General features: G+C 35.5%; 1 protein-coding gene and 1 long non-coding RNA gene across 6 annotated transcripts in view; one reads left to right on the top strand and one right to left on the bottom strand.

Annotated features, from left to right (window-relative positions):
* Window positions 1-2128: 2128 nt before the first annotated feature.
* Window positions 2129-18926, bottom strand: LOC138707654 (uncharacterized). Its single transcript, XR_011334308.1, has 2 exons — window positions 18558-18926; window positions 2129-5521 (listed from the first exon to the last, which is right to left on the bottom strand). It is a non-coding gene; the product is annotated as an uncharacterized lncRNA (long non-coding RNA).
* Window positions 18924-20548, top strand: part of sud1 (Prolyl 3-hydroxylase sud1) — a 28082-nt gene continuing 26457 nt past the window's right edge. For 4 of the 5 annotated variants that reach the window (XR_011334306.1, XM_069837362.1, XM_069837361.1 and 1 more), the window contains exon 1: window positions 18950-19357. Coding sequence is in view for 4 of the 5 variants with exons in the window: in XM_069837362.1 (XP_069693463.1) it covers window positions 19180-19357 (178 nt within the window). In the remaining variant the exon portion in view is untranslated. Of the gene's footprint in view, window positions 19358-20548 lie in introns of all 5 variants that reach the window. The other variant, XM_069837359.1, reaches the window with a different exon arrangement.

Below are 20548 nucleotides of genomic sequence, written 5' to 3'. Positions count from 1 at the left end.
GACATATAAGACCCTGAGAATGTTCTCCAGCTGCTAGAAAAAATAACAGCTTTCCCATAACATATGAAAAGAACATGGTTGGTGATCACGTTTCTTTCATTTCCCTAAGTCCATTATGCACTACAGGTAATTACAACTTAAGAGACAAGACAATATTGAAGAATTCTGAACAGTTAACTAGAGCACCCTACTCCTTCTACTTCACCGCAACGATACCACCCCTACTCTGCTCTCGCGAGTTATTTCTTCGACTCTCCTCCTTCAGCTGAGTGCTCGCCTTCAATTTTTAGTAGGTTATTTTACGACGCTTTATCAACATCTTTGGTTATTTAGCGTCTGAATGTCTGAATGGGGTGAAGGTGATAATGCCGGTGAAATGAGTCCGGGGTCCAGCACCGAAAGTTACCCAGCATTTGTTCATATCGGGTTGAGGGAAAACCCCGGAAGAAACCTCAACTAGGTAACTTGTCCCCACTGGGAATCGAACCCGGGCCATCTGGTTTCGTGGCCAGACGCGCTAGCCATTACTCCACAGGTGTAGACGCTCGCCTTCAATAAGCACCGTTTGGACAGGGTTGATCTATATCTTCGACAGTACCTCTACATTGAATCTTTCAAGTGAATAATCAGCTGCTTCAAGTCAAATCCACTTTCTGATCCAATAAATTAAATATTGTGTATCATTGAAGGACAACCGTTTTTCAGCTTCACAACAAGTTAAGCGTTGGAAAAGTTGAAATGGAAATAGTATAATAGTTTGGGGTTTGATATGGAGGTTGTTAGCTGATTTAAATGTAAATCATTTATAGCGGTAGTCTCGTTTCATGTATTTTGATCGCCGCAAAATGAGAAGGCCCATTGGAGGCATACGATGCATACTATACTACGTTCCATAATGTCTGACAGGAGAAGTAAATATTGCCAGCAGAGGAAGAGAGAAGTTTAATTGCTATTCAACCAATAGCAGGGGTCTCATTTCATACTTGTCTTGAAGTTGGGCTGGGCTAGAACGCTTCAGACCGCCGAACTTCAAGACAAGCATGGAATGAGACCCCTGCTATTCGTTGAATAGCAATTATACTTCCCTCCTCCTCTGTCGACAATGTTTACTTCTCCTATCAGACATTATGGAACGAAGTATAGTAAGTCGAGCGTGAGATTTTTTTAAGCTTTCTCCTTTGGCACGGCTCTTTTCTGCCCGAGGCACATTGCTACTACAGCAGTAAGAAGAGATGTACAGTACGTACAACCGAGCGCGGTGGCTCATGTTTAAGCACAGGACTCGCATTCGGGAGATCTGCAGTTCGAATCCCCGGACCAACCAATCACTCTGACTGTGGTTTTTCTGTGTTTTACACAGTTTCTTAGGCAAATATCGGGTTGGAAATTTAATTTCCACGATTCATTTCCCTTCCTCTTCCCTGCAGAAAAATAATTTTAAATTTCATAAAATTCATCTTCATCATCTCATTCCACAGGCATATTCATGTCATAACGCATGTCTTCGTCTGCTTGCAGGAGGAACATCCTTTCCGAAACCGTCCCTGTGTTCCAAGCCTTTCACAATATCTCTGCTAGAATTCATTCCTAAAGAGCACTTCCGAGGGGGGCTTCGACACCTTAGAAGGTCTGTCAGAATGGATCCTGTGCTGCTTGGTCACCTCGGCAGTATGAACTTAACGCGGGGAGGTCTCATGCAGCCCGTGGGCTGGTACACTTCATTCTCATTCATCCCATAACTCGGGGTACACAATAGGCAACTATCGAGATGACGTCGTCAACCCGGCCTTAGCAACTCAATACTACTATTATTATTATTATTATTATTATTATTATTATTATTATTATTATTATTATACTACAGTACATACAATGTTGCAGACCATGACAGATCGTAAGCGAGCTTACAATAAAGCTTTAAGTGAGGAATGGAAGGTTAAGTTTTTTATACTGAACATGGCGGTGAAATATAGTGTTTAATAATATATAAGAAACGTGTTATTTATAAAAAATGTAAGAAGTCAGTATGAGACACAAAAAACAGAAAAATATAGATATTATTAGAGAGAAGAGAGAAACTGATTTCAGGTTAGACATTGAAGATAAAATTATAATTTAAATTACTACATTGTTATTAGTATTATATTTATTCTTTTCAATTATTTATAATTTCAACTTATCCTTGAGATGGTTTTAAGAGAAAATTTGGTCTTCCCTTTGAAACTGTATGCGCCAGCACATATCCAACTTTAATTTACAGACATGAGTGGCGATAGTAGACTAAAATAAGCCTATAATAAAGTATATAATATCATCACAGTCTAGTATATACAGTCACGAAGCTCAATACGTAGTAAATATGCAAACATTAGGTAGTTGCTCACCACTAGGATCGCTAATATCGCCTCATTACAGGCAATGCAAAATAGAACCGTCACAGTCTATTGTTTCTAGCACCCTCAAAACTCAAGCTTTGTGACTGTATATAGTAGACTGTGATATCATTCTATCAGATGTTACATCCATCGAAATAAACAAATTCAATTAAGTTTGTTTAAAAAATACTTACAATGTTTGACAGCATGTACAGGTGCGAACAGTCTGTTGAGGTGACATATTAATGAATTTACTCTGAAATCTTGGTATGTTATGATTATTTTCCCATGACTTGTCAGAGATAGGATCTAAAATTTTGCACACATTTGCTCCTTGTTATATCTGAGAAATCTGCAGATAGAGTTTTGAAATATCATTTCTTTTTATATAAATTTTTATAAGTGTTATTAAAAATACACTCAGGGACAAAAAAAAACCGGACACTTTAATATTTGCTGGTATTTTGCAAAACATTATCTTCTCATACAATATTATGGTAGCCATCTGTTGTTATGGAGACGTGTATACATTGTTGATTGTTTTTTGTTTTATAAACAAGCCATTACAACCAAATATTCCAATTTTGCTTTCGGAGTCTCAGCTATAACAATTTTGTCTCAACCATTTTGTGCTTCATTATCGTTGTCATTCGTTATTTCTTTATTTTTACATTTTCTGAGTTTAAGTGGGGTTGTAACATTTGTCTTAAAACAAGATGCGACCTGAAGATGTGGCTCGAGCTGTAGCCCTTTACGATGATGGATGCAGTGTACGTTACATTGCAAATGTTATGAATATGGCTAGAAGCACAACCCATGATGCCATAAAAAGGTATAGAGAGACCCTAGAATATACCAGAAGACCAGGTTCGGGTCGTCCAAGAGTTACAAATCCAAATGAAGACAGGTATATGGTGTTGAGAGTTCTTAGGGAGCGCAACCTGCCAGCTACTAGTGTAGCCCAGCAATTTGTTAACATGCATGGACGCCCAATTTCGGCCAAAACAGTTAGAAGGAGGTTGAAAGCAAGTGGACTGATATCAAGTAGACCTGTAACTGGTCCCAGACTTCTCAGGATGCATCGAGTTGAATGGCTGCGTTTTGAAAATGATCACAGGGATTGGAGAAATGGAGAGTGGAGCTGTGTTCTGTTCACCGATGAGTCCCGTTTCAATCTGTGCTCACCTGATGGACGTGAAAGAGTTTGGAGAAGGAGGGGAGAACGATTTTCACAGTGTTGCATTTCCGAAAATGTGCCGTATGGAGGTGGTGGAGTGATGGTTTGGGCATGAATGTGTACGGATGCTCGTACAGAGTTGGTTTTTGTTGAAAATGGAAGACTAACAGCTGATAGGTATATAAATGAATGTTTGGCTGATCATGTTGTGCCATTTGGCCAATTTGTAGGCGATAATTTTGTTTTAATGCATGATAATGCATGGCCGAATATTGCCCATGTGGTCGGAGATTATCTCCAAGAAGTGGGAATCCATGTTCTTCCATGGCCAGCAAGGAGTCCAGACATGAACTCAATTGAACACGTGTGGGACATGCTGGGATGGCGTGTTAAGAATAGACGACCGAGACCAGAATCGTTACAAGAGTTGAGGCGAGCACTTGGCGAAGAATGGGAACTTATTCCTCAAGAAGACATTGCTAACCAAATTGAGAGCATGCCAAGACGTATGGATGCAGTTATTCAAGCCAGAGGGGGGTAATACCCGTTACTAAAAAGAGTTTTTAATGTTTAAGGCACCATAAAATGAAAAAACAGTTAGACCAAACGATGCCATAGTTATATGCCCTTTGTAATTTTTTGTAAATTTTCTCATCAGAGATTTTTTTTTTTCAAACGTTGTCGTATAAGGTGCTAAATGAAACATTATTTTGTTTAAATGGATTTTGTTTCATTTTGAAATAATTGGCAACAAAATACAAGCAAATATAGAAGTGTCCGTTTTTTTTGTCCCTGAGTGTATATAAAATATTACGTACTGCTTTCTTTAATCTTCGACACTTACCTGGGGGTCTTTCTTGATCCCACATCATATTTTATTGTTACTATCTCGATCCATATACTCTAAAACGTTCCAGTAAGATAGATATGCTATCCTTGGTTATTTTAGTTTCCTTTCTAATTAAAATTATTCCATCTTGAATCTTGCATACACTACTTTTAACACTTAAATATAATCAATAATTTAAAATTATTATTTCATAATTATATATTGATTACTCTTTTCATATTTATTCCTTAGGGGCGTGGATGGCCTCAGCTACAGAACACGTCTTTATTTTGTAATTAGATTTATTCTGCATTTAAACTTTTACTTATAGCAGTTACTGATAGAAATAAATCCAAATACAGCATAAATAGTCTGCCATATAGGCTATGAGTAAAAGTTCGTAGGTTCAAGAGTAATTGCTTGTATTTGTAAAATAAGGTTCTTGTACTTTCTGCTGCAGCAGGTGATGAAAATAAATTAAGTAATTAATCAATTGTCTAAACATACTGGTAATTAGTGACACTTGATATAATAACAATTTCCTTTTTGTGTTTTATTTCAAGGTAAGTGAAAGTGTTCTCTGATAATTGAAAAAATTGAAACAAAGATAGAGAATAAATAGTCTGCCATTACAATAATTAAGGTTGAATATGCTGCCCACATAATCTATAATTGGGGTCTCCACGGAAGAGTCCCACAGCTTGCAGATGTTTCCTGAAATATCCATGTGTCCAGTGACGAGTGCAACTGCTCTCTTCAGTTTCTTCCTACTTAAATGTAGGAGAGACCTGGTGAAAGCTAAGCTGGAACACTTGACTAAACCTTTGCCAAGAGATTGGTCAGGATAAGCTAACCATTTTCTTTGGGGTTCTTTTCCGGCTCATGTTTTTACTGTGGTTGTTACACTTGATTTGTCGATTCCGCAGATTGGTTCTGGCCCAATAAGGAAGCTATTTGTACCTTTATTGGCCAGTTTGTCTGCTTCTTCATTTCCTTCAATACTCTGTTGTCCCGGCACCCCTCATAATTCTATGAAGTTATTCTGTGACAGTACCAGGAGGATGTGAAGACATTCCCACACCAATTTTGATTTAAATTGGTGATAGCCAATTGCCAGGTCAGGATTACAAATATCTCTGCCTGGAAAAGACCACAGTAAATTATTTCCAATTCGACTACTGAATAAATATAATGTGACAGGTCTACAATCTACATATCAGTATATTATAGATATATATTAATTTGTCCTACAGAATTTATCTGTAATATTAACACTTAATATTTTATGAGAAAAATTAGCTCTGGCACTGGGGATCGAACTCGGGTCCTTGGTTCTACGTACCAAGCGCTCTGACCACTGAGCTACGCCGAATTCAGTCCACAGCACCGGATCGAATTCTCCTCCTTCAATGTTTCCCTTTGTGGCCTGACTCCAAGTTATGCATATATATGTTGACTTGTATCCAATGTCAACTGCCATTATACTAGGAGTGCACTCAGCTGAGTGACTTGTTGGCCAGGAATCCACAGTTATTATGCACTGCTAGCTAAGAGAATATTATAGATATATATTAATTTGTCCTACAGAATTTATCTGTAATATTGACACTTGCCAGAGCGAATTTTTCTCCTAAAATATTAAGTGTCAATATTACAGATAAATTTTGTAGGACAAATTAATATATACCTTGATCAGAGCGCATGTGTATGCACTACATAGTGTCCCAAAGTAGACATCAGGAATGTACTATACAGATACGGAAGTAAAATTTGGAACGAGTCTTGAAGGGAGTCCACCTGTAGGTAGGCAACAATTTCGCTCGACTGTCCACAAGTAGCATATATACAGGGGATCTTGTTTACTGCACATGCGCAGTGTGTTGTAAGCGATACTTATACAATAAAGAAGCTCCAAATTTTATTTCCGTGTCTGTACATACATAGATTAAAGACTAATTATTACAATAACTTTCGTTACTAAATTTCTAAATATTTGTTAATGATTTAATGTGTAGGTGCATATAAACAGATCAGAAAGGAAGGGGATTTTAAGAACAAAAGAGAAAGAAGAAAAGTTAATTGTTTGTAAGTAACATTTATTTTTCATTGGAAATAAACTTTCTTTTTACATGCACTAGGTTTATAATTAATGTGTTATCACGACATAAATTTGGTGCTTCTCATAAATCACGCTAAGAAAACTTACAACACCTAATGCAGAAAAGCAAAATAATTAAATTATGCTATTGAAGAATGATCATCAGAATTTCGTCTGGTTTTCTTTGAAATTATTTCTTCATTATTCGGAATTATTGAATTTGGATTTACAAATCTCAAATTGAAATCAAGTTGCCATGTGACAGTTGATTCCTCAGCTTGTTCTTTGAATAATAATAATAATAATAATAATAATAATAATAATAATAATAATAATAATAATAAAAACTGAAAAATAATAAAAACTGTTCGCACCTGTACATGCTGTCAAACATTGTAACTATTTTTGAAACAAACTTATTTGAATTTGTTTATTTCGATGGATGTAACATCTGATAGAATGATATCACAGTCTACTATATACAGTCACGAAGCTTGAGTTTTGAGGGTGCTAGAAACAATAGACTGTAACAGTTCTATTTTGCATTGCCTGTAATGAGGCGATATTAGCGATCCTAGTGGTGAGCAACTATCTAATGTTTGCATATTTACTACGTATTGAGCTCCGCGACTGTATATACTAGACTGTGATGATATTATATACTTTATTATAGGCTTGTTTTAGTCTACTATCGCCACTCATGTCTATAAATTAAAGTCGTAATGATGAAGATTACATTTGTAAAAGTTTCTTTCAACCCATAAGCAGTGCTGACTAGATCAGACGCTATGGACAGTACTCTGTAACAGAGTAGCCAGTATGAAAGGATAATTCCAAGCCTTTGGCGTGAGACGAACTCGATAGCTCAGTGGTAGAGCGCCTGACTGGAGAACAGGAAGTCGCAGGTTCGATTCCCGCTCGAGGTTGTGAAATTTTTCTTTCATACTATGGCATGATTGTGACTATAATAGTATTTAAATTCATCGTTTATTTCTGTAATGTCAGGTTAGGTTAGGTCGGTATATAACTGGACTCCCAGTAATGTAATATTGTAACTAAGACTCAAAATACACAAATTCACTTTAAATAGCCATACTAAATTCCAAATCGTTAGCTCAATAACTGTAGGATCTGTGATCAATTAAATATAACTGTGCATTTAGACAGACGTCTTCCTTTACCCGATCCCTCTATTTTAATGGCCCATCTTGCCTCTAGAGGGGTGGAGTGGAATACATCACTGTGCTGGATTCGGAGGAGGCAGGGAAGACTTAGCTGGGTAGTAGGGCGTATATAAAAAAAATTTCCGAAATTCAAAATGTAAGGGTATACAAAACTTGCCTTTTATTTTCTACTATAAACAGTAAAAAAACAGGTATCTAATTACATTTTTACCACACCACAGGAGGTCTAAAGATTAGCATACCGTATAAAGAAAAATGTTATTTATTTTTTATTTTCATAGCTCTTCGGTGTATTATCAATGGTACTTAAGTCACTTTCTTTTTACAATCTTTCGCTTTCGATAAGCTATTAAATAAAAAGTTTTCACTTGGTATTACAGACTTGTGTTTGAGTGGAATACAGGTCATAAGAAAATAAAGTGCTCAATTTGCCTTAAGTTTCTAACATTTTGTGGGTATTAACAGTATATGTCGACATATGCCCTTAGTACCATTACTAAAATGTATTGGAGTAATGTTATGTTGACCACTTAAAATTTTTATGCCCCTGTACTTAAACTAACAGGTGCCAACACTATATTAATGAGGAAGCTTCTAATATTTATATTTCCACTCTTGTTACATTCTAGAATATGAAAGAATAGCACTACGAGTTATTTTAAGTGTTGTAAGATGTTTTCTCGTAGAAAGAAAATGTTTCGTCTAATACAAAAGCACGTTCACATTGACAAAGGTAGGCAAATGTTTTTAATAGGAGTATTTTCTGTAAGTATTTATATGAAGAGGTCCCTCGAATAATGTTGTAAGTGCCACTTAGCAAATTGTTTGGAAATCGAGAAAAACTGTCACGTCATCACATTACTTACTTACAAATGGGTTTTAAGGAACCTTCACATAAGCCCGCCAATGGTCCTTATCCTGTGCAAGTTTAATCCAGTCTCTACCATCATATCCCACCTCCCTCAAATCCATTTTAATATTATTCTCCCATCTACATCTCAGCCTCCCCAAAGAACTTTTTCTCTCCGGTCTCCCGACTAACACTCTATATGCATTTCTGGATTCCCCCATATGTGCTACAAGTCCTGCCCATCTCAAACGTCTGGATTTAATGTTCCTAATTATGTCAGGTGAAGAACACATCGTCACATAAAAAAAAAATTAAAATAAAAATTCTTGGTCATCATAACCAGAATGGATTTTAGAACACACACATTGTAATGTCTCCAAAATAAACATAAGATAAAGAAATAAATAGATTTAAAACATGAATTTAATGGAATAATGTTGTATATCCATGCACACGTGTCATTACACAGGAATACAAGTTGTAAATGGACTTGAATAAAGACATTATTACTTAGAAACATGCATAATATTAGTATACCATAACATTACCTGATTGTCATTCACAGAATATGAATAATTGCTGTTGAAATAAAAAATGGCATCCATTGGGAATATAGATGGAATAAAATGGATATTTTCTTATACTTACAGCACTCATGTATGTCAAGTAAAACAAAATGCCAGTTGAAAAATAGCAGTGAATATGACATTAGTAAAAATTACTCTGTAAGCAAGTCTAAGTCATCTTGAATATAATCCATCACCGAGACAAGATTTTTTTTTTTGCCAATGAGCTAGTCAGGTGTGGGAAGGCAAGATGCCATATTATTTGAACGTTTGCGAGGTCTTCCTCTGTTTCTTCTTGGAGTAAGTCATCCAGGGTTGTAGAACATTGTGATACCCTTGTGTGTACAGAAATAGGATCTCATGAGAACTTTGGAGCCAAACTACTTTTGTGATTTTCAACTCCAAATAGCGTTTAATAGAGTTTCCTACTAGACTTAGGTCTTTAAACTGCTCTTATGTCATGTAACACACTGTGGATTGCTTGGACTAGCCTGGGTAATAAGTGTAACCAAGTCCAATGGTACAGTGCTTCTTGGACACTGCTTTTTGTACCCATCTCTGTTGTATTGGTTTCATTGCGATGCATTTGTTTGCAAGGAATGCTGTTTGTTCATCGTGTGACATTTTATAGAATGCTAAGAAAGCTGTGTGAGGGTTTGGTGCTGTAGTATTACTGGATTGCATTTACACATCTGAGCATAAAATCATAACATACCAAGATTTCAGAGTAAAGATCAGATATTTTTACTTCTTGAAAGGATCAGACCTATTCTAAACTAATCAACATAATCGATATCAGCAGCCTACTGTAATCCCTGTTTTTCACATTAGTACAGTGGCAGATTAACTGCGGTAGTAAAATGTATTTCGAAAATGACGCATGAGTGTCTATAACTCATAAGTAATGATATCAGGACTAATGTTATACATATTTGCCAATATACATCGCGTGATATACTTTTTGAAATAAATATTGTATGCCTAGGTGAATTGCTATTGAAACAAGAGAAATAGGGATATCCAACGTTTTTCCACTTACCAAGTTAGGTGTTGATATCTCATCTTGAAGAACTCTATTCCTGCTTGTATATGATTTTCCGCAACTCTTCAGTATCTTCCCTTTATTATCCTAACATCCGTTATCATTTGCCTGTCTTCTTTTACCTTTGTTTAACTTATGAAGTATGCCTGGAGACAATGATGTTGCAGGAACATCAGCTATCTTGCCAGCACATCCAACATTAGTCCACGGATACAAAAAATAAGTGGACTTCCAGTTCAGATATTGACACGAAACTATGGCACTTTAAAGGCCTATGGATATACAACATTATTCCATCAAAACATCATCTTCGGAAAATTTATTTTATTTTATTGGGTTATTTTACGACGCTGTATCAACATCTAGGTTATTTAGCGTCTGAATGATATGAAGGTGATAATGCCAGTGAAATGAGTCCGGGGTCCAGCACCGAAAGTTACCCAGCATTTGCTCGTATTGGGTTGAGGGAAAACCCCGGAAAAAACCTCAACCAGGTAACTTGTCCCGACCGGGTCTTCAGAAAAAGTGGTGCTTACAACATTATTCGAGGGACCTCTTCATATGTTTAATATGAAATAGATGACTCGCTCTATATATTACAATCAAATTAAAGTAATGATTTTAGTGACTGATATTTATTTACTACATGCAACTGGTTTTGTATGGGTTATTTTTTTTTTGTCTACTACAATCAAATTTTCTTCGAATTTCACTTATCATAACAATAATAATAATAATAATAATAATAATAATAATAATAATAATAATAATAACAACAACAACAATATACATAGGAAGGATATTGAATGCACTGAATTCCTGCGAAACTTAAATTTGTTATAGATGAATGCTGTGATCATAATTGAGTATTGTGGCCACTTCCAGTCGAACTAGGAAAAATTACCAAATACGAAACAAATAGGCCTAACCCAGGATCAGAAAGTGAAAGCAGTCTGGAGGAATTAAAAACAGCTACTATTACTAAAGTCTCCCATAATGGTTCAGATCTGCAACAAGAGTAGGGGAACGGAGGGTTGTACCGCTCAGAGGGCAATCGCGCTCATGCTAATATATCTGCTTGGTTTAAATTTTGAAGAGCTCAGGAGGTGATGCTATTTTGCGGACACTGTACTAGGTGCATAGTAGTTGAACGGTTACCGGTGGAAAGCACATTTAGTTGTTGTAAGCGAGAATATTTTTGTTTGTATTTTGTTATAAGAACACGCATATTTCAAACTGAAGGTATGTGAACAAATATCCTTTTACATTATTAACAATTAATATGTTTATGTAGGGGATAAAGTCAGCTTCACATTGATATATTTATAAACATCTGTAATAAGCTTCTTTCGTCGCTACATGTTAAGAATTTCAATATTGCTACGGAGGGTTGTGGCGCTCAAGTGAGCGGTATTACCCTCCAGCTGAGGTTATTTCGTTGTAGAAAACAGTCCATTTAAGCCTATATTCTCATATTGCTGCAATAAAAGCATTCAATATGTTAAATATCATTATGCTTCCTATTTTAACGACGTGCGATGTCTCTATTTATTCTATTATTAATTAACTTCGTAATTCGACTATTAACAGATGCCGAAAAAAGACAAAGGTGTACAAATAAGGCAGCGTGGACAATGGAGACCATGAAAACAGCTTTTAGAACAGTTTCTTCAGGAACATCAATTTGACAAGCACCTCGGCAATTCAATATCCCTTTCAGCACACTTAAGGACAGAGTAAAGTGGGAAAGCCTTATGGCCCCTCTTTAGGTGCAAAATATGTTTTCAGTGAGGAACAAGAAAATGAAACTGAAGAGTATGTTTTCACGATTTCTAGATTATACTTTGGTATTACAGCTTCTGAACTCAAAAAGATAGTTTTTGAATATGCAGAAAAACATGACATTAAAAACAACTTTTCCAGAGACAAAAGGGAAGCTGGAAAAGATTGGTTTTAGGGTTTCCTAAGACGGCATCCAAAATTGAGCTTAAGGAAACCTGAAGCAAAAAGCGTTAACCGTATTCTGGCATTTAATATGGATGAAATTCAACGAGTCTATAGCAAACTTGAGTCACTGTTTTCAAAATTCAACTTTCCAGCCAGGAGGATCTACAATGTAGACGAGACGGAGGTCTCAACTGTCCATACTACTTCGCGCATTATTGCATCTAAAGGGACGAAACAAGTTGGCACCATTATCAGCTGGGAGAGGGGCAAGAATATTACGGTCTGTTGTGCAGTTAGTGCTGCAGGACACTACATTCCCCCGATGTTTATCTTCCCGCGCCAACGAATGTCACCTCAGCTACAGTGTGATGGACCTACAGGAGCACTGTACAAGTGCTCTAAAAATGGGTGGATGACGTCTGAACTTTTCACTGTCTGGTTAGAACACTTTGCAAAGGAAACTAGTGCTTCCATCGATAACCATTTTCTCCTTATAATGGATATTCACAGCAATCACACATCATTGTCTTCATATTCCTTTTGGAAAGAGAAAGGCATCCATATCATTTCAATATCTCCTACAGATTGCAGCCCCTTGACCTCATCTTCTGTGGACCATTAAAATCAACGTTCAACAAAGAATGCGAAACTTTCTTGAAGACTCATGCAGCTGAAAAAATCACTCCATACGACATTGCAAAGCTTTTCAATCAAGCATATGGTAGAGTTTCTTCTGTGGAAAAAGCGACCAATGGATTCAAAAGAAATGGCATTTGGCCCTTGAACCGAAATGTTTACTCAGATGAAGATTTTATGGCTGCAATGAATTTGAGCCCACCAGGAGAAGGTTCAGTTCTTTCATTGATTGACGACGATAATCAGATTGAAGGAACAAGTCAGCAACTAGTGTGAAGCCAATATGTCACAAGAATTTACTCACAATATCTTCTATACAGCCGACGACCTCTCAAGAAATTCCATCGCATCCTTCTGCATTAGAAACAAATCAAAATAGAAAATCAATACCAATCACCCAAATATCACCTATTCCTGGCCCCTCAAAAACCACCAGTAAAAGAAGATCCGGCAATACCAAACAGCATTCTGAGATACTTACAGGATCACCGATGAAGGAAAAACTAGAAGTCTTAGAGAAGCGCAGAGCTGACAAACGTAAGACTAAGAAGTCTGAAAAACCAAAATCAACCATTGCTCCTTTATCAAAGATCAGGGCAAAGAAAATTAAAAAACCAAAAAGAAAGTTATAAGAAAGTACATCAGAAGATGAACTGGATGAAGATGATTTGTGTGATGATGATGAATTAGATGACATTAATCCAAACACACTTCCTCAGGAAGTAGAAGAGATTTGCGCTGTGTGTGAAGAATTCGGTGAAGATGGTGAAGTGTGGTTTCGGTGTATTGTGTGTGCAAACTAGATACAGAAGGAATGCAGTGGGGTTGATCCATCACATAATTATAAATGCGATCACTGCACCTAAATACGCGTGAATGTTATTTACTATGTTGAGCGCCATTGCCCTACAGTGTCGGGCAATACCGCTCATTACCCATTTTCATTGTTTTCCTAATAGTTCCCTAAATATAATACTTTCTTAAGTAATACTATTTCAGATGTAAAGAAATCTAGTTCATGTCTGCTTTTTGTGAATAAAGTATTAAGATTGACCATTGTTTTGAAAAGAAATAATGGTTTTCCTTAGGTGAGCGCCAATACCCTTCCTTCCCCTATATTTTGAAAACTGTTCTCCCAAACTGTAGTGGACACACCTACTTCGAAATATTAAGTTGTACTTACTCCTAAGAATGACAATGTTGAAACCAGTTCTTCACAACATCCTTGGGCACAAGCAGTGTGCATAGAATGAACACATCTTTCAAATACTGGGAAATCAGACTTTAATTTAATGTTACGTAGGGGAAAGGACGTACATGCTAGGAAAATGAAACCACTTAAACAATGCATTATGGTTCTGAAAAATAATATTAGAAAAAAATTTTTCAGGATACTGTGGGCATGGTACTCATGATCAAAGGGTTGCATTTATAGCAAAACATGTCAGCAGTAAAAAGTAAAAAACATCAGACCAAGAAAGGAGAATGATTTAAAAATAAAGGGATATGGTATTACGATTACAGTTTTGAGATCAATGTCAGAGGATACCTGTGTATAAATATGTTATCTCAGCACATTGGATAAACACGAGAAATTTGTCAGACATAGATATGTCATTCAGAATAAAAGGCCAAGCACTACTGAAACACTCTCCCCCACGGATGAACGTGGAAAACATATCTTGAAACATAAGAAGAGCCAAGGAAAATTAAGAGAAGTGCAACTGTGCAGTTTATATACCGAAGAGAGGCAGGTTAGATTAATACAGATAAATAACTAAATAAATATAGATGAATACAGGACACAAATAGAATTGAATAATAATACATATAAGAAAAAACTGAGTATATGATAATGTTTAAAAAATTTGAGGACAACATGAGCAGTAAGAACTCATATTTTGTCTTTCCCTTTTTAAGAAATTCATTATACCAGACCTTCTGTTATTTAAATACTGAAGATTTCCAGAGTATGGAATTTTCTGAGAAAACCAAGAAAAAAACGTTCCTTGATTTCCATGCCACATAAAATCGGTCAAGAGACTGATGAAAATAGTCAGCGATGCTTGATCTACAGTTTGTCATCATCATCCTTCATCCCCATCATGGGTCCTGGCTGTCCATAGGAGTTTCCGCCATTCATCCCTATTTCTAGCAACATTCATCCAGTTTTTAACTCCAATAGTTTTGGCATCCTCCTTGATGAGTGATGAAAAAAGATGATATTATCAGACTCACACTGTATAAAAGAATGCAACTCCAATATATATAGGCCTACTGTAAATTGAATGGTAGTCTGTATAGCTCAATTGATGAATTGTATATGCTGTAAATTGTATAGTAGTCTGTATAGCTCAACTGATGAATTGTTTATGATTATAAATTGAATTAATCTACTTGATATTAATTGCACAAATTTGTATAGCTTAATGAAAGTATGCTTGTAAATTAAATTATTCTGCATACTTTGTATTGTATATATTTGTATAGTTTTGGCCGATGAATTGTATATGCTTTAAATTTAATACTAATCTGTATAGCTCTGTTGATAAATTATTTGTGTTTGTAATTTAAGTAGTTTGCATGATATGTATTATCAATTTCTGTGTACCACAACTGGTTGAATTGTTTATGCCTTAAATTTAATTAATTTACTGTTTTGTATTATACATATAGCTCAACTTATGAATGATCGTTTGCGTTTGTAAATTTAATAATCTGATTGGCTAAGTATTGTATACTTTTAGTAGAGCCATCGATGTAGCTCAGTCGGCAGACTCGCTGGGCTGCTGAACCGGAGCTGTGTTCGGGTTTGGGTTGGATCCCCCTTTGGTATTTGGTTTCTTCCGAGATTTTCCACAGCTGTGGGACTGAAGCCGGATGGTCTATGGCGAGTCCTCGGCATCAACCCCTTTGATTTGATTACCCTCCTTTGATTTGATTACCTAGTTGGGTTTTTCCGAGGTTTCCCCAACCAAAAGGCAAATGCCGGGTAATATTTTGGCAAATCCTCGGACCTCACCTCATCTCACTACATCTCGCCAAAATATTGTAAAAAATTGCACAAAATTGTAAAAATTGTAGAAAATTACTAAATTATAAAACTGTAAAAATTTGTAAAAATTGTAATTGTAATATTGTACAATTTTGACTTGTTCCACATCTTAAAGCTTCATTGCTCGTGTAAGATCTATGGAATAAAATAAATGAATGAAGGCAGATTATTTTTCACGAAATGCAAAATAAAAACAAAAATAGAATAAACAAACAACAAAAACAAATAGCAGGAGGTCAGTGGGAAGATAGAATTCGTTAGTGCCATCTCCCTATGTTGAGTTCTAGGTTGATGCAGTTTGTAGCATATTTGTACCTTTTATTTTGCATTTCTTCTATCCCTTAGAACTTAAAGATTATACTCCTTTTCTTTTATCTGTCAATAACAACAAATCATAGCAGTCTGCATCACACGAAGACCTGCAAACATGCTTATGTTAGAAAAAAATAAAATAATCAAAAAGAACCCCTATGCTGCTCGGTTAAGAGTGTTTCTAGGAGGTCAACATTTTTCGTGCGAAACGTTGGCGCCATTATACAGCTTCAAATTCTTGAGGTTTACTATAAGCAGTAACATGAGCTACTACCAAGAAGTCAAAAGGATAATAGCAATGCCAAAGGAAGCTTTTAATAGAAAAAGGAGCATCTTCTGCAGACCTCTGGAGAAAGAACTAATAATAATAATAATAATAATAATAATAATAATAATAATAATAATAATAATAATAATAATAATAATAATAATAATTTATTTAATCTGGCAGAGCTAAGGCCAGTAGGCCTTCTCTTCCGCCCAGCCAGACTCTAATTCTAATTGAATACAATTGCTTACATAGTTATTATATTAATATCTAGACCATAAAACAACATGAAAGTAAATAATGAAAGTTGGATAAGTAATGTTAGTGTGACAATAATAAACATTGGTAAGAAATAGATATAATAATAATAATAATAATAATAATAATAATAATGAGATAATTTAGATATTTATCAGTGATATATATAACCATTAAACATTGAGAAACCTGAAACAGCTATTATTGTTAACAAGAATTGTTAGAAAAATATTTCGTTAGCCTATTCTTAAATTGGTTTGATGAAGAGACTAGTGAAGTGCTTTGTATGAAGCGTAGCATTTATGGGGCAGAAACATGGACATTACGACGAAGTGAAGAGAAGCGACTAGAAGCATTTGAAATGTGGATATGGAGAAGGATGGAGTGTCTGAAATGGACAGACAGAATAAGAAACGAAGCTGTGTTGGAAAGAGTTGGTGAAGAAAGAATGATGCTGAAACTGATCAGAGAGGAAAAGGAATTTGTTGGGTCATTAGTTGAGAAGAAATTGTCTTCTGAAGGATGCACTGGAAGGAATGGTGAACAGGAGATGAGTTCAGGCCAGAAGAAGATATCAGATGATAGACGACATTAAGGTATATGGATCATATGAGGAGACAGAGAGAAAGGCAGGAAATAGGAAAGACTGGAGAATGCTGGATTTGCAGTGAAAGACCTGCCTTTGGGCAGAACACTATGAATGAATGACACACACATTTTTAATGTAAAATATATATTATTTACTGCTATTGTATTGCATAAAGCTAAACTTGTTTCTATGGACGAGAACTCTGAAAATGAAATTTACAAGAAACAATGGGAAAGAAAATTACAATGAAAGAAACTCTACTACTATCCTTTCTTCCTGAATTGCCATTACTAGTGAACCATTTATTTGGTTTATCGTTTGTCTTCGAAATAGGTCTGCTTTTTATAAGCTACAGCTCATAAAGATAACAAGTCTAACAAATTTACCTGATTTGCAGAGCCCTGATTTTCGTTCTGAACCCTCAGTTATAATTCGTGAGTTCCGCAAAATACTAAAAAAATCAATTAATCTTGCTAGTATATATCTGTTTTTTTGTTTCTGGATTGAAAATTTGACCACGGAATCAATTTGTGCTGCGATATTTTCTGTCCCAAATAGTTTAAATTTACAACGATTTTCTAAATGTATTGCAGTTTCTTCTTGTTTTCTTATGCGCCCCCTTAAATGTTTTAGATCTTTGCAACCTGTCGACGTCCACAGTCCCTTGCCACCATACAACAGGCAATAGAAACAAAATAAACTTTGTTTTTCGTCACTTACAGTTAGCCAGGACTTCTTTGTAAACCACGAGTTGAAGAAAGTTCTCCTTTTCATATCATCCGCCTGTGTTAAATGCGAAGAGAAAATTGCTGGGAACGAAATATTGGTGGGGCACATACCTGGTGACCCCTAAGGACGAGCCGCCCCTGGTTAAATGGCATCCTTCCTATACTCTTTACATTCAGAAGACAAATATATTTACACGACAAACAATAGGAGGCGGTTGGACAAGGCAGTACAAACAATTGCTGATTTTCCTGCACATTTACAGAAGAACATGAACTCCAGATCCTCATCTACGAAACGTAAAGCTTATGATATAATGAAGACAGTGTTCATTTCATTTTTTTTTTTTTTTCAGAAAACGCAGTTCACCAAAACTACAGTAATAATTAATTTAGGGACTTGAACAATAGGTTGTGTGAAACTGCAACATAAATTATTATAAACAAGTGTTTTGATGGAGTACATCATTTGTCTCATTTCATATTTATTATCCACTGTTTCATCCGTTCTTTTTTTTTTTTCAAAAGGAATCTGCAAAAAAAAAAATGTATACACCGTATGGTATGCCCGGCTTTGTTACACATTTACGTATGAAAAAAATGCTGCTAATTAACAAAACTATGGACTTAACTTCATAAAATTTACCTGAAATATATATCAGTTTTTTTTTCTCTTTTGATATTGCAGTTATATGCAGCACACACGAGACATATATATATATATATATATATATATATATTTCGTAGCTCTTATCTCCGTATACACAACGTTGTAAGCAGACGAATTTTTAGAAGTAGGCGCTTATTTCACATCTGCTGTGTTTCGCGGCGGCACCGTACAGGACAACTTGGCAACTCTATAATCTGATAATCTCTCTTCTAACTTGTTGTAGAACATCGTATCAATGCGACTCTGGTGTTCAAATTCATAAACTACGTTCACGATTTCATGTAATACAATTAGCTTTTCAAATACAAGATAGCAGCCTTTCTCTCAGTGTTGGCTACCATGCATATATGCATATACTTAAGCCGTGTCTCAAAGCTCAAGCATGGATAAATATATAATTATATATATTCATCCATGGCTCAAGTCCATACTACACACTAGTGACTAGCAACAAGGTGACTTGTAAACTACGCACTAGGGAGCTTTGGACATGTATGCTTGAAACACGGCCTTACTAATTTGTTTCACGTAGTATATAGCTTGCTCACGTTCGCCATTATACATAGGTTTGGTAAATATTGCCAACAAAGGAAGAAGAATGTCCAACATGTTGCCGGCTACAACAAAGATTAATTCCAAACGAAAAGCCAATGACATCCCAAACGCGAAAGCTGCTAAATTAAAATATGATAATAAGGTGTCAATAAGTAATTCTTTGAAAACAGGCGTGAATACTATAAATGATGCCTGGAGCTCCGAGAAATCACTAAGCACAGGTCAGTGAAAAACTAATCTATAATCGTCAAAGGATACAAAAATGTTAATATTCAAACCTTTCAAAAAAAAAAAAAAAAAAAAAAAAAAAAGAACAAGCAAATATTATTAAGGTGTATTTATTATTTTGCTCATAGGGATTCCGACATGTATTGGTTACGTTGGTATGCCTGCGTTCGAAATCGTAGAAATTACGATTAAGAATTGAAGTTTGGGGATTATGTATAATAATGAAATATGTAATAACATAAGAAAGGCATAGTACCAAAAGCCGAAAATAACCTAATCTTACCTGTTACACATATTCGTATATCCAAGGCATACGGAAAGCCTAAACTAACCTAACCTTTAACATGTTCCCGCATCTTAGAACTTAGAAAAAGTAATTTGAACGTTTCAGTGTTGCGTGATATAGAATAGCCCAATAATTTAACCACTTTTTTAAATCCTGAGGACGACCATTCCAGGATTTTCGATTTTTTTTTCACAAACGATTTTATGCTCGATTTACGAAAGGTTATACAAAGGAACTTTCGGAAACGCATAATTTTGACTGCAACCTAACATAACCTATCACAAACTAACCTAACCTTAACTAACCCTAACCCAAGAAAAACTAACCCCTAATCTAAACTAACCTAAGCTTACATAACATTACCAGGTTAGCTTGGGTTAGTTAAGATTAGTATAAATTGTGGTCGTGTAGGTAATGTTAGGCTAGAGTCGAAATTATATATCTTTCCGATTTTTTTTATATTACCCTTCGTAAATCGAGCATAAAATTGTTTGCGAAAAAAAATTCGAAAATCGTGGAGTGGTCGTCCCCCAGAATTACCACTATTTTTAATCAAAATAGTAGAACTTTCACTGTCATCTTGCAACATGCAACGTATAGATTAAAGGGAACAATCTGAGCCGATCCTTAGGCTTTTTTTTTTTTCCTTAAAGAAGAGTATTTTTCCTGTACCAATATCACAATACAAATTAAGTAAAAATTAGCATTTCACTATGGACCAAAGTAATAAAAATGGAAGTATTTTCACTCGATTTAATTTTATAAGCGGTATGTACAGTTCTGAAGGCTACGGTTCTGGTTACTTTAGAGTAAAAGTGGCATATGTGAATTCGCTTCCTTAGTAACTATAAAGATCATCGTAGTGTCGTCCATCAAAATGTTAGATGTTAAAAAGAAA

The sequence above is a fragment of the Periplaneta americana genome, chromosome 10, assembly GCF_040183065.1.
Source record: "Periplaneta americana isolate PAMFEO1 chromosome 10, P.americana_PAMFEO1_priV1, whole genome shotgun sequence".
Classification (NCBI taxonomy): domain Eukaryota; kingdom Metazoa; phylum Arthropoda; class Insecta; order Blattodea; family Blattidae; genus Periplaneta; species Periplaneta americana.
Note: the sequence above shows the minus strand (reverse complement) of the source record. Positions and strands in the feature narration are given on the sequence as shown.